Raw genomic sequence first — 14,816 nt, 5'->3', positions numbered from 1 at the left:
AGTGCTTGACTTAGTGGCACTCTTTATATGGTGTTGCTGCCAGCGGATTACTCTCTGGGTTCTGCATAGAGGAAAACAGCAACATCCTAACCGAATTCTGCAAGCATTAGCCATATGCAGCTTATTGCAAGGAGCTGTAGCATGCCAAGAGGTGAACATTTTTCAACATCACCTGAGAAACTGTCGAGCCACAACAGGAAAAAGCACTTGTAAAGTAGAAGTGGCCTCAGTAGTAAAGATGAACCCCTTCAAAAAGGACGTGTGCATAAGTTTCCAGAGAAACAACTCCATCGTACTAAGAACGCGTCTTCGGTGGGAGGGACTGAGACTAATCTGCGACCGCGTACCGGTAACATACACACGGAATGTGGTGCAAAAAATAATCGACAGTAAGAGATGCCCACACATGGGATCATGTACCGGAAACAAATGTGCTGACATCAACACGACGAGCATACTGCCTGAGTTGGCTACCGGCAACTCCTTCCCTGGAATTACTGGCTGCATAGAATCATGCGGTGGCCCAGGATGCGACTGTTTCTATCTCAGCTCCGGGTGTTTGTTCTATAGGATATACGCAGTACCAACAGATGATAATGTCTACGAACTCTTCAAGTGCATACATTGGAAAGAAGAAGTGAAACTCCGTTCGAGATCAGCAAAGGTTCTACACTTCGCACATACGTACTCGCTCTCCACCCGAACATCCCTAATCAAATCCAAAGCATGGATGTAACATTAAGCGTACTCGCAACACCACCATTACTGGTCTTGGAACAAGTTTTCATTGCCTCGAAAAACCAAACAGCGATATGGGATAAGAAGACATATCCACTACTTAGCTGTCCTACACGCGAACATGCAAAGACATTACAATGTCATTTAAGAGATCGTTGTGATTGCGTGGCTGCTGAGTCTCAAGTAAGGTGCATATATGTAACGAAGATAGGGTCGGAACAACCTTCTTCGACATCACCAAAGTACTCCCAATTACACATCAACAATTACGATTTACGCCACATCCACTGCATGGAGTCATCGCAAAAGCAGATGAGGATATATCGGCCGAGATCATCTTGAACTTGAAAGAAACCATCGACAATTCTATCACAGAAATTAGAGACGACTTCTGTACCATCGAAAACACTTACCTCAACGGATGTTATCAGTGCAGTAAAGGAGCAACTGCTACCGTAACATGCAAATCTACATTCAACAACATATCTGCCGAAGTTGAATGTGGGCAGGACAGCTTTACAATTCCCTGTAATCCTACGGGCACTTCATCTAAAATTGGATTCCTATTCCAGTCCGCTCGAATCCAAATTCAATGTTCCTTGAAATGCGGAACAAAAACATCGACTTTCGAGTTAACAGGAATCTTGAAGTACCCATATAATTTCCAAGGAAGTTTCATGCATTATATCCAATCTGACCACAACAGAACTTCTGGGTTCCAGTGGCCTGACCTCAACCACATCTTGGACATTTATCTGCAATGGTACAAGTATCTACTCATTGCCATGATTGCAGTTGCAGGAGCTCTTCTTATGAGCTATCTATACCTTCCAAGGATATGTACAAATGCGACAATGTTATGCATCAAAACCATCTTCAAAATCTTTAAATGTGGATGGAAGATACTCCAATTCATATTCTCAGTATTCATGCAACTTATAAATCCATTTCGCAAAGGAAAAAAGGACAAGAGCAACGAAAAGCTTCTCTAAACGTCGTTCAGCATACAAAATAATAATTACAAAGCATTATCGAACAATACCTTATCCTTTTAGTATAATGGCATCAAATACGACCGACGACATGTTCACGAAGAAAAGAAAGGCTGAGGAACGAAAACTCATAGAAGAAATCCGCTACAAACGCTCATGTATCAGACTAGCTGCAACGTTCCCAGCTGAAGAAGAAATTCAGAGGAAAATTCGTAATTTTTTAAAAGTTATTGTAATGCTAACTCGGTCAAATAACCTCTCCGATATGTTTACTAAAACCCGAGGAAAAAGACCTCAACATTTCGCAAGGGTGGAGGCAACGCTCTACAAGTGTCGTTTAGAGCAGGTCCATCAAGCGGCCAATATTACGATGGAAAGAATCGGCGCCGCTGCCCAAGGACTATCGTTGACGTACGATTTGTACGGACTGCTTGTGATGGCAGACAATAACTTGGCAAACTCGAGATACGAGTTTTTCAATGACACGGAGGAAGGAGTGACATTGGAACCTAGCTTTACCGCCGACTTCATAGGCAGAGAGGTCGAGTTCATCAAGGAATTTCGAAGTCAAGTGGAAACCGAAATCAGAGAAGCTGAGCTTCAAGAACAAAGAGAAAACCACATCAACGCCTTCGTCCAGACCAAAGAAGAAATAGAGCATCTCCATTGCGAATTTAAACAGTATTATACGGAAATTAAAGGACATGCCCGTAGCCTGAACGAAAACGTTCATAGCATTAAGGAAGAACTTCGTCGAGATTTCAAACAAGGCTTTGCCGAAATCGATAAACGGATTAGCGAAGAGCGAAAATATCAATAGCATGCGGGAAAATCTCCACCGCGAGTTTGGACAATGCCGTAAAGAAATAGAGGAGCAGATTCGGGACCAAAGCGATAGCATAAAGGGAATCATCGAACTGACCAAAAATTCGCTTGAGACACAGCTGGCAACTCTTCCCTCTTACGCACCGAAAACAGATCAAGAGCCAACCATGCCGAAAGAAATGGCATCGGAAAGGACAACAACCAAAAACTGGACAGAAGACCCTACTTCGAAACATCAAGAATCTGTAGGACAAAGGAATGTCAGAGAGGAGGAAGTTGAAGAAGACCTCTTAGATCTATATGACGATTACGAATGTACGGAGCAGAAGGATACAAGCGAAGGAGCTTCAACTTATACCAGAGAAAGCATTCGACAAAGAAAAGAGCATGCAGATAAGGAGCGGAGCGAGCAACTAGATGAACGAAAAGCCAGAATCGAGGAGTTCCTCAGGTACAATAGGGAAGTACCAGAAAGGAAAATTAGACGACTCAACTACATGAGATCAGAAGAACGCTTCTTAACATGCTCATTCTGTTTGGCCAGGGGAGAACATTACTCAGACAGCTGTCCAGAGTATGCAACTGTGGATACGAGATCGAGAAGAGCACGCTGTGTCTTATGTCTCGACGGCCGTCATGACACGGAACATTGCTGGAGCAAGGGCAAGGCATGCATGTATTGCGGCAGTACGCACCATAACAAGGCACTATGTGTACCCTGCCAGAGACGATAAACAAGCGCCGTAAAGAGCTGGAAAAGGTGAGGGAAGAGCTGCAAGACAACAACAATGCGGAGAATTAAACAATTTCCGTAAAACTTCTCTAATGGTAACCCCTTGTAAAAAGTAGCTCGTGATATTTCTTCGTAGCTTGATATTTAGGTATATAGAAGAACGATAACGAAGATATTCAAATCTAGAAAATACACATCTTCTCAGTCGCAGGAGTACGATTCGCAAGAGTGCGATGCGACTCAATGTTCGCTACCGTGCCATGTTGAAGATGCCAATTCCACCTACTTTCTTGCTGTCGCGTGTTCCTAAGAGACCTTCTTCTCCATTGTTGTAGAAGATGCTCAGTCGACAACGTTATCGAGTATCGACCAGCATGGAGATGTTTTTCATGGTCTCTTTGGAATGATCTTCAATAGCCGCTTCCCAAACAATCCTACGGACATTATATGTGCAACTGATTGAAGGCAGTCTCCGTTTTTGCCAGAAAGAGGAAATCAGTTCTCCTATTAGACAGTTTCGTCGCCACCTGCTAAGACATCATCTTCTCATGACATGAGGAAATAAACTTTGATGTTCGTTTGAATGTTATTGGTGTGATGTGCCGTGTTCTCAATTTTGGTTCTTCTAATGGAATTTTCCCGCGGGTTTAAATTTCTCAAAGACCCCACACGTTTGTCAAAGCATCCAATGGTGTTTAGTGTCTGGGTTATTGAGTTTGGAGTGAAAAGCATTAAATGTGTCGAGATCATCGCAATACGACGCAGATATGGATAGAATGCCCCCTCCTTGTATCCGTGAATATTCGTGCAACGATTATCGATCGACAGTCTTATCGAGTGACGCCATCTGCAGATAGTATTCGTCATCGTTATTGTCACACATGGTACAGTGGAAGTGATAAGCCGTCTCTCTGCAATAATAGTTTGGCAACTAAACAGCTACCTCATCTCCAAACTTATTAATAGGTGCATACACCAAGCGTCTGTCTCTTATATAAGCACGAGACTCTTTGACTGTGTTTTCTGAACAATATTCTGCTCTCCAACTACATGACGTTTATAAGCGGCACAGCTACCGGTTGTGCCAGCAATGTTGGCTGGTACTTTAAGATTTTCTTCCCCTTCCGAACAACCCATTTGCGATCACCGTTCGCGCTTGCTGACTTCACGTTTACATCATAGAGGAGATCTGAAGGCGAATTTCCTTTGGAGGCTGGAAAAAAATAGTTGAAACGTAGGAGAAACATGGAACTTTGGACTCCTTTAGCAGTAGACTCTGAAAAAATTTTTCGCTTATGAAAATACTTCAGCGTTGTCATGAGCACACCAAGGAGCAGAAAGAAGATGCGCGCACCTCCTCCACCCATACAGCTCCACAGCTTCAGCAGTTCCCAGTGTAATGAGGACATAGGGTGGTATGTTATATTCCATGTAATTAACAATTAGAGTTCAATCACTGTATGTTCTAGGAAATCAAGCTCACCTAAATCTTTACCAGAGGATCAATCTAAGATAACTTTCAAAAGTTCTGGCATAACGAAACAAAACCGTTCTCCGAAATCCGTGAGTTGTGCTTGCTTTCACTACCATTTTAACAGCGTTGTGAAAAATGAAGAAAAAAAAACTCTTTTCTATTGAAGCGTATGGATTTATGCTGAATATACAAGATGAATTTAACATGGAGTACACTACATACACACGTCTAAAGCTAAACTTCATCATTTACTCTGTAAACTGTATCAAAGGACGATGTAAACTGATATAAGATGAAGCAAAGCTAGACTGCTCGGCAAATGTGGATAACCTGAGGGCCGCGATGAGTACGCCCGCATCGTACGTCCTTCCTCTACTTGACATAGCACTTTCGCCTGCCCTACCCTCATCGAGAGTGCAGCGTGTTCAATCGAACCAGTTCGACGACGATTATAACTGCGATTACAGCGTATTAAACTGCTGCTGTTGCTTGAAAATGGACTGATAGGAAGTTAAGGGCTAGGAAGTTCCCGCGTTTACGAGTGCAAGTTGTATCGGACACAGCGTGATCCATCGGAAGTGACCGACCGAAGCTGTTCGATCACAAGTGATTCCTTGTGCTAATGGGATAAGAAGAAACTCGTAAACTTTCTTCTTTGTATACAGGTGCAGGAAGCTTTGAAAATATTTTATGTTACTTTTTAGGTAATCTTCGCTCTACAGAACATCTTTCTTCCTTGAATTTCTGTAATTCTTTTCTTTCGTACTACAATTTGCAGTCAAGGGAACTAACTATCTATCTCTATAAATTTTGCTTTTTGCGCTGAATCGAGATGCTTTCCACTAGAAGTTGTGCACACCAACGTGGTGAGTTATCACGTCAGCGATAGAAATAAAGAGTGGTGTAAAAATGACACTATCCAGAACAAACCAGCACGGCTATGCTGCGCTGCTACGCTGCAGTGTTGCAGTCTTAGCACACCTTAAACCTGTTTCACCTACTCACTAACTCACACTCTTTCTCGATTTTCTCAAAGTGAACCCTGTAACACTTCAGTCTGTCTGGACCGCGCTTAAGAGTCACCAAGTGGCTTCTCTTTTGAGACACACGCAGAGAGCATGTAATATTTTTCTGAAGAAGTCTAGCCATTGTGCGGATTTCCTTCAGTGCGTTAATATCGCGGTGAACCAGTAGCATATGGCCTTTATCCATTGGTTTTCGTTGAAACGCATTACGTGTCCGCGCCCTCAATATCTTAACCTCTTTGGCAAATGCTGCATGATATCTAATCAGCCGTTGTTGGCCCAGGGAAGGAGTCGAACACGTTCCGATTGCATGAAACAAAATACTGCTAGTATCACCCTTCCGATGAAATTCTCAAGTACTGCTGTCTCCCCTACGAAATGCCCTTATTTCTGAAACGCAGGTAGATCAGAAAAATGATGGTGTTAAAAAGATGAGCAGAAACCCAGATGCTTTCGGTTATCTCACTATGACCTATACAAATTTATATGTTCCCCAACCACTTATTTATTCTTGGTCATTTCAGATTGCAGGTCGTCCATGTTCATTTAAAAACCTAGATAGACATTGTTGGAGCATCCGGATATATTCCTTCCGCCTAACGTGGGTGGAAGATAAGAGACTCACCCATTCTCCATAAACATCTTGTCCCGCAACAGATTGAGACTGGTCTTTTTACACGTTCCGTTGAGTTTAGCCACTGGTCCTTTTTTGCTGAAACGGAGATTATCAGAAGCACACCTTCGGGGAATCGATGATAATTTAATTGTCGACAATTTTCGCTCTCGTGCTATGCAATTTCAGCTTTAACTTTCACAAGGTGTTTTAGGTGAGATCGTCTCTCTACCTTACCTTTCTCTTTACTTTCTTCCTTCACTTTCATTACAGAATAGAGAAATTCTGGTGGTGAAGTTGCTGTGTAATTCACGAACTTCATTCATGTGCTAAGTAGGGAAGCCTAGATTTAACGAACGCTTCCACCTCGGTTGAATCGGAAAGCTAGTTTAAGTCGATGAAAATGAGACATCGAAATCTTGTGCTCTTGAGATAATATTTTGATTTCTGAAACAGTGTGTATTTGGTCAACTCTGTTCGAAACCTTGCTTAATCGCAGTTTTTGTTCAAGGTTTCAAATCCGTTTAGGAGTATTCTTACAACAAAAGTGTTGTTGGTTTCGCGATGTCAGTAAGAGTCCTAGCGCCAACCAAGCCTTTCATACCTCCGGAATCGATAAATTAGAAGAGAACTTCTCTGGAAGAATAAAACCATTGACTTGGCTCGTCAGCTAGCCCCGTCATTATACAAGCGGTTGCACAGGTTGCAAGGTTGCATAAGCGCTCATAGCCCTCAAACAATTCTGAATTGGAGTCATACGCGTTCCAAAGGGATTGGTCAGCACCGTGAACTTTATCCTTTGTAAAGAGTTTGTGAATGACAGCAAAGCTGCCGACGTAGTGCGGATCCTCCTTCCTGAGCAACAGCACCATTGCACTTCAAGTGAAGAGGCTTATTAGGGCATTAGTGTGGACCAGCATAAGATTCCTTATACATTAATATTCGATGTTGTCGGGAGCCGTTGGGGAGTGAATCTTCACTGAAAAGATGATATGTTAAACTTTGGAAAAGGGGACCTATTCGGTACATGTCCTTCTTCCATGAGGATGTAGATGAACACAGTCATCAAAAAGACTGGAGTGGAAGTTGCGCACAATCTCTATTTCCCTTCTCGAAGGAGTGATTGCTCCATCGAGATTTTCGAAGGTAGTCGGCTTTTTCTCTTAGTCTCGATCTGTATAGCAAAAGTTCGAAGCGAAAGGGTTCGAACATGAGTTGGTGGTTGCCAGCTGGTCCACGTTAATGCATTACTTCTACAGCTTCCGAAGACAAGCAGCTCTTGGTTTTCAAAACTGTGGGCGTTTCTTGTACTGTGGTGAAGGTATTTTATGAGTCGTTCATGAGTCATCGTTTACGTTAGCCACTTATCATCCAAGATCTTCCCGAAGGTCGGAAAACGAAACGAGAAAATTCTTGGTTAAAGATGGTCCTTGGACTTCGATTAGAAAACGTTGCTTTTCGTAAAATAGAAGATCTTCCTTGAAGGAAAAGGAAGTGTGACCAATTGCAGACCTTTCGTACAACTGCAACATCCGTCATACAAAGCCTGTATTGAGAATCATGAGATCCATCTTAGTCTCTTTCCTCCACCGTTGTCTCCAATGTCTAAAGTAGTATGAAGGGCTTCTAAATTTGCGACTTGCCATACATGATCTTACTCGTCATAATGCCACAAGTTCTATTTTTCTGCCCGCTTTTAATGTGGACCATGAATGCCGATGTGACATTCTAGGCGTACTTTTTCTAGAGCCAATTTTAGCTTTGATCCCAACTATTGCGACCTCGTAGAGGCTTCCTCAGTAAACGTCTCTAGAAGACTCCAATTTTCCCCTTAACATTTGACCTGGACGGACGTTGATCCACATCTTTTCATCTGTGAACATTCGCTTCGTCGTCAGTTGTTTAAAAGAATCGTTGTTTGCTGGTGCACTCTTGTTAATGAGGACCCCGTCCCTTTCCAGCTCCTCTACTGCGGTTTGTTCTTACGAATGTTTCTTCAGTGTTATGTGAAGCGTGCTCAGTGGATGATGTTGTCTCTTCTCGATCAAATCAGTGATGTCTTACTCGATTATGATATACTTGCTCTTCCATACCTCTCTTATTACTCTTTTGTACTCAGCTCAGATCTAGCTAATTTGTTGAAGACGATTACGAACCGTCTGCCCTGCCCTTCTTTTCACTAGATTACAAGTTTCTGGCAGTAGTGACGCCGGATACACATATACTATGAGTTAGCCATGGGACAGCCGAAAAATGGAGTTTTCTGAGCACACCTGCGTTAGGCATAAGGCTCTTCTAGCCCGCGTCTTTCCCGTATCTGCTTTCGGCGGATGCGTCACGACTGCCTTCACGGCTAAACAGTCGGAATCCTAGTTAGGCAGATCAGTCGATGCACAATTACTCAACTTCGGATCCTACCACCAGTAGGCTACGTTCGAAACGTAGTTTCCAAGAATCACAGTGGGAGCACACACCTCTTCCGACAAATTCAGGCACACATAAGTACGTGCTTCAATCTGCTCGGCGCCTGTAAAAACACGGTCGGTGAGGTTGCTGCTTGCTTAGAGGCTGCATAGAGGCAATGTTCGCGGAAATTCTTACTATGTGAAGACAAGCATTTTATTGGATCGTGATTCTGCAGGTGTGGTGCGGATGATGAAGTGCTGCTTTTTTTTGTTGTTTATTTTTCCACTACTTTCTAACCCTACCCAGTTGGAGCCCACCCAGTTGGAAAAATCCCAACTTCAAAAATTCCTCTTAAAGTTGAATTTGAGAGAAAATGATATGAACTTTTTACTTCGCTAACACTTGGAGAGAGCTTCGTGGCAAGTTGTAATGTAAAGTAATTAATGTAAGCAGGCACCAAAACATATTTGGAACTAGGTTTTTTTTTTGCAAACGAATGTACGAATTAACGAAAAACGAAAAATTTTGTACGAATGTAACTAGCATGACAATGGAATAATACAAAAGTAAGTTCAATAACGAAAATAAAGGTTATTCCCTTTTTTCTGAAATATTTACAGAATTGGTACTACTTCTAGGTAGTTGATCAACCTGTGGCTTCGGCAGAAATTAATGTATATTTGGATCACGCTATTCCTACTTCATCATCGAGCAGTACACCAATTCAGCCCTCATCTTCCACTGATGGTAACTTCCCGAAGGTGCATTTGGAAATGGAACAACAACAACCCCTGTGGATGCTAAACCTTACCATGAAGGAGCAGAAACGACTTAGGGAACTGTGGCTGCGATCAATGGGCAATGAAAAATTACCACATGACAAACAAACTATAATGGAATTAATCCCCAGATTCGAAGCATACGGAGGTCACGTTTCACCCTCTGACCAGGTTGTTCTATCTGAAAAACCGAGAAATATTCGACGTGTTGCCCCTCCACCACCATCGAACTGTTCCAATCAGTTGAATCCCGATTGTAATGAAGAAACGATTTGTTTGCATATTCAGAAGCAACATTCAGAAGACACTGGCGAAGGTGAACCTGAAGCTGCTACGGATATCAAATCGACTGAAAAAGTTCTACTATCAATGTTTGCCATATTTTGTATCTGATTCTATATTAATTGTTTCCAGCTTGACTCATCTGCCCTGACCCTTCCAGTCCCCAAACCGAGACAAAAGGTTAGTGATTAGTGATGCGCGAGAAAATCCTTCTATGACCTTTCATGTGTTAAATTTATCATTACTTACGGTGTCCACGTACATATTATGGCGCAGCATATTATTATAGATTTTAAGCAAGCTCGAATTTGTTGTTATGATTTTTACTACGATGAAAATTGCGATAATTTGTTTCTGTATGTTGACTTGTAAATTTGTGTACACTCTAGTGTTAGGGATACATGACTGTTGAAACTGTTATATAAATTCACCGATTTGTGCCTAGCATCCCTTAGCAGCGATACAATAACAACACTAACGTAGAATACGAATGAAAGAACATGAACAACTTAACTATCATAGATTTCAATATAAATGTACTCGTATATAAATTCAAACAGCGTTGGGCCTCATTCAGATGGTCTTGGATCTTGACATCTTGCACCAGTTCACAGTCCAATCACATGGGTTAACATAGCTTGGAATATCTTTTTGTTTTATCCGCAACGTATAGATGATCTGTTGTAACTGGTTGTTTGTGTGTAGTTCTTCCTAAGTTCACGTTTAAAAAGGTTCGGTTAACTTTTTTCAACTATTCTTAGTTTCAGAAAAGAGCGGAGAAGCCTGACATTGCCCATGCTGGAACCGCGGGCACGGGTTCACCACCAATTATTTTACCAGAAAAAACGGTAAGTGTATTTAAGAAAATCCTATCATGAGGTTAGATTCACTGTACCCTGATTTGTAGACAGAGTGCGTTGTGACCATGTCCAAATCCGATTTGAACATAGTGGGCGAAGTGACATATGTACTAAAAGACTCCAACAGAAATACAAAGGAAGAAATAGAGGTCACTGTGGAACGATTAAGAAAAGAATTGGAAGCAACATCAAAGACCAAAGAAAACGTGAGCATAGTTTTCTTAGATTCTTAGATGACCTATCTCCACTGTTCTCACTCCTTTACCTCGCAGTCGTCTAGTCTAGTCTCCGTAGGTGAGCGGCACTGACGAGGATCCAGCTATTCTGGAGTTCTTTTGGTCAGTCTATCGTCGATTCTCTTCATAATTTGGTCATCCACTTGGTTTGAGAACACCTCTTTGGCGCTCTATGAGCGGCAAGTAAATGCTTAAATTTAGCAGCGGGGTCTGGAAGAACTATCGAGTCGAACAGGTCGACACTTGTTTGGTTTCATTGCTCTCATCTTTCATCTCATTCTTCATATTCACGAGAAATCCGTGGTACACGTATGATGAGCTTCCCTCCCAACTTCTACATTCTCGTAGTGAACGTTTTCCATTATCTGTGCTTTCTTTCTGGCCATTTGCAAGCATGTTATCTTCCTTGCTTCATTTAATTCCTTGAGCATTTTTTTCTCCATTGCTACTTTTTCTCGTTGGCGAAACATAGGTTTGAAAAGAATTTCCTTTCAATACGTAGGCCATTTTCTTACCAGACAGATTTTTATATGAATCACTGTGATGCAGCTCGCCTCTGCCCTTTTCCCTTTGGGTGCAGTGTAGTGGAGCAATTGGTTAATGTTCTCGACATGTTCACACCTCAATCGACCAAACCCAACAGTGTTGCATTGGTTTCTGTGCTCCCGAAGCCTTTCTCATAGACGACGAAAATTGGGAAAAGCGATTATCCGAACAAACCTCTAGGTCCATTGACACGGTTTGGATGTTTTCCAAGCAGCTGAGTTCCGACAGAACGCAGCTTCTTCTTTATATTGGGCTTCATCCAGCGTCCTTGATGAGAGCATGAAGACGATTTTTGTGAACACCTTGTATACGACGCTTAGCAAATAATAAAATAGACAATTTCAAAAGGTCATCACATAAAGAGGATGGCCATCACCTGGTGAAAGTCTGCTGCTATAAAATCAGGCGCGAGGACTGTGCTAAGTTCCACAGTCTTTCTCGCAACTTTGGAATGAAGAATCCGGAGGGGATAAGACTTTATCAGAGAGATATTCGACCTTGACGTGGAAATTGACAAAATTTCTGAAAAAGAAACCTTTTCGTAATCATTTTCATCTTACGACGAGAAGACTAAAGTCCCGCCTTCGATTAATAAGGCTGTTAGTGGAATATTATGCTCATGAAGATCGTTGCAAGATACTTTTCTACTCTCCTTCTCTTTGAAAGACTTTTCTGTCCGCTGTTCGAAAGATCCCGAATGCGAAGCTTTTTCGCAAGTGACCCTTTCCATCGACCATTCAATATATGCTTTTGGATCAAAGCTCATATCCTTTCTCTATTCAAGCAGTTCCTTGAATCGTAGTTTTGCGTTGGAGCTTACGAAAACCAATTTGTAGAGAAACTTGTAGCGGATCACTACCGCCAGCTCCCTATCAAACTCGTTCACTTCGGATCCGTTATTTGTCGATTTTGGTGAGCAGCAGTCGATGATGCTCATGATTTTTTAGCGCAGAGAACAAAGCGAAGAATACCCTAACGATAGGGTAACGATAGCGAAAGTAACGAGATCTTGTGAGAATCGACTACATAGATGACAAATGGGTGCCCAACAAAACCAACTGCCTCTACACTTTATAAGAGAACTTTTCCTTCGCGAATGAATAGAGCAATGACATTTTATAACATGTTCCTTCCTCTGTTCCTTGTCTCTTTTAAAGTAATTATTTCATTCGGTGCGCTCCGCAGCTCTGTAGGCTAGTGTTTGTGGATATTGTTCTCGCATTGTCAGTGCAAACTCTGAGACAGCCCCCACTGTCTCAGAGAGTCATGCACGTGTTGTCTTGGTTGAAAATCAGAGAAGTCTTGAGCAATCTGGAATTTGACTGCATTTCACAGACCACCCTTATTGCCAGACCTCGGAGAATTGATGATCCAATAGGCAGAGTGTGTGCGCGATTTGAACGTAGATTTCTCCCCGTAATAAGCATCCTTGCCGTGGTGAGCTAAGCTTCCAACGCAGTTGTTGAATCGTAGCTCGACGCCCAGAGTCCGCACTGCTATAAGGCCGTGACCCATTGTGGGGGAAGCATAACAAGTTTTTTTTTTGGTTTGTAATACGACCATTTATTTTCACTTTTTCATATTAAAGATGCGAACAGATCACGATGTGGACGGCGATGATGATATTGAGACTACCAGATTCTGACCCACTAAGTGGACCTCGAATAGAGAACCTTAACAGTGTTTGAAAACAAATTTTGCAATAAGCCCGTTATGTTCAGTTTGTTATGTAAATGAAGATAATAAAAGAGTGCAACTGAAAATGTTAGTCGGAACCAGCTGTTCAGAGCTGAAATTTAGTGCATAGGATGAATTTGGAAGAACAGATCAAAACGGTTGGTCCACTGTTGAGCCTAAGAACTGATTGACGAAATGATCCGGCCCAGATTTTTGAATTGCCGTTAAGGGTATGTACAGGGAAGATTTTCATCAAATTTTCTACGAGTTTAAGCTGGGCAAGTCTACAGCGGAGACATCTAGGAATATAACGATGTTTGTAGTGGGAGAACCACCACCGAATCCACGCTACGACGTTGGTACCAGAGGGTCCGTTCATCTTTCAATCATCGAAGATGATCCGTTTAAAACAACACGAAAGATTGTTCAAAAACTACACGTTGACCATCAACAGTCGTCTGACATTTGGAAATAATTGGAAAGGTGAAGAAATTGAACAAGTGGGTGCCGCATGAATTGAACGAGCCCCAAAGAATCCGAGGTTCTGAGATCTGCTTAACGCTTCTGCTACGAAACAGGAACGACCCATTTCTCGATAGTATTGTCACGTGCGATTAGAAATGGATCTTTTACGACAACACGAAGCGTCCTGCTCAATGGTTGGACAAGGTTGAAGCTCCCAAGCACTTCCTAAGGCCGAAAATGCACCCGAAGAAAACCATGGTGACTGTGTGGTGGTGTGCTGCAAATGTAATCCACCACACCTTTGCGAACTCTGGCAAGACCACCGTAGAAAATTACTGCAAAGAACTGGACGAAATGCACCGCAAACTCCAACTTCTTCGCTGGTGTTAGTGAACAGAAAGGGCCCGATTCTCCTACACGACAATGCCCTGCCACACATTTCAAAGATCACGGTATTGAAGTTGAACGAGTTAGGCTACGAGAATCTGCCTCACAAACCCTATTCCCCAGACCTTTCCCAACCGACTTTCACTTTTTGAAACATCTGGACAGCTGCCTAAGAGGTAGGATTTTCCAAAACCAAGCCGAAAACGCCTTCCACAAGTTCGTAGACCCCAAAAGCTCGAACTTTTATGCAGAGGGAATAAACAAACATGATTTTCGTTGGCAAAGATGAGTGGACTGTAATCTTTCTTATTTGGATTGATAAAATTGATCTTGAGGCGAGTTATAGCGTTTCGAAGTTAGTGTTTGAAAACGCGCATTGTTTCTGCAATAACCTAATATTAGTCCAGGAATCGGAATTTCAGGGCACCGAAAAATCTCATTTATCCACAGTAACAACTGTTTGCACCTAAAGCAGCAAAGGTGCGCTAAAAAATAAAAGTGAATTCCGTTACTCGTACCATTTTCGGAAGCTGTGTCCTTACTGGCGGGAATACTCAACATCAAACATTTCTCCGAACGATACCTTTAAGGTGCTTATCACATTAAAATTAGAATGTATTTGAAAGTTTTAGTGCTTAAAGGCAGGATACCACGAATGTGCCGCAGTGAGGGGATCCACGGGAGAAGCTGAAGATGGCGTCGTAAATTGAGGAATCCGGTGTGGTTCCCCTCATCACTAACTAATCGTGCAAGACGCCTTTTTTTACGACGATTCTAG

General features: G+C 42.3%; 1 protein-coding gene across 3 annotated transcripts in view; it reads left to right on the top strand.

The window, feature by feature from the left end:
* Window positions 1-13,154, top strand: part of RB195_010602 (uncharacterized protein) — a gene marked incomplete at both ends in the record, with an annotated part of 24,072 nt that extends 10,918 nt beyond the window's left edge. Inside the window, 9 exons of one of the 3 annotated variants that reach the window (XM_064191690.1) lie at window positions 1,794-2,411; window positions 2,473-3,006; window positions 4,599-4,703; window positions 4,758-4,851; window positions 9,445-9,942; window positions 10,000-10,047; window positions 10,635-10,715; window positions 10,775-10,933; window positions 13,098-13,154. In XM_064191690.1, the coding sequence (XP_064049275.1) occupies window positions 1,794-2,411; window positions 2,473-3,006; window positions 4,599-4,703; window positions 4,758-4,851; window positions 9,445-9,942; window positions 10,000-10,047; window positions 10,635-10,715; window positions 10,775-10,933; window positions 13,098-13,154 (2,194 nt within the window). The remainder of the gene's footprint in view (window positions 1-1,793; window positions 2,412-2,472; window positions 3,007-4,598; window positions 4,704-4,757; window positions 4,852-9,444; window positions 9,943-9,999; window positions 10,048-10,634; window positions 10,716-10,774; window positions 10,934-13,097) is intronic. The other 2 variants (XM_064191691.1, XM_064191692.1) reach the window with 2 other exon arrangements.
* Between the last annotated feature and the right edge of the window lie 1,662 nt (window positions 13,155-14,816).

This window comes from Necator americanus, chromosome III, assembly GCF_031761385.1.
Source record: "Necator americanus strain Aroian chromosome III, whole genome shotgun sequence".
In the NCBI taxonomy this organism is placed as follows: Eukaryota; Metazoa; Nematoda; class Chromadorea; order Rhabditida; family Ancylostomatidae; genus Necator; species Necator americanus.
The sequence above is the reverse complement of the archived record's forward strand: the minus strand, read 5'-3'. Positions and strand labels throughout refer to the sequence as shown.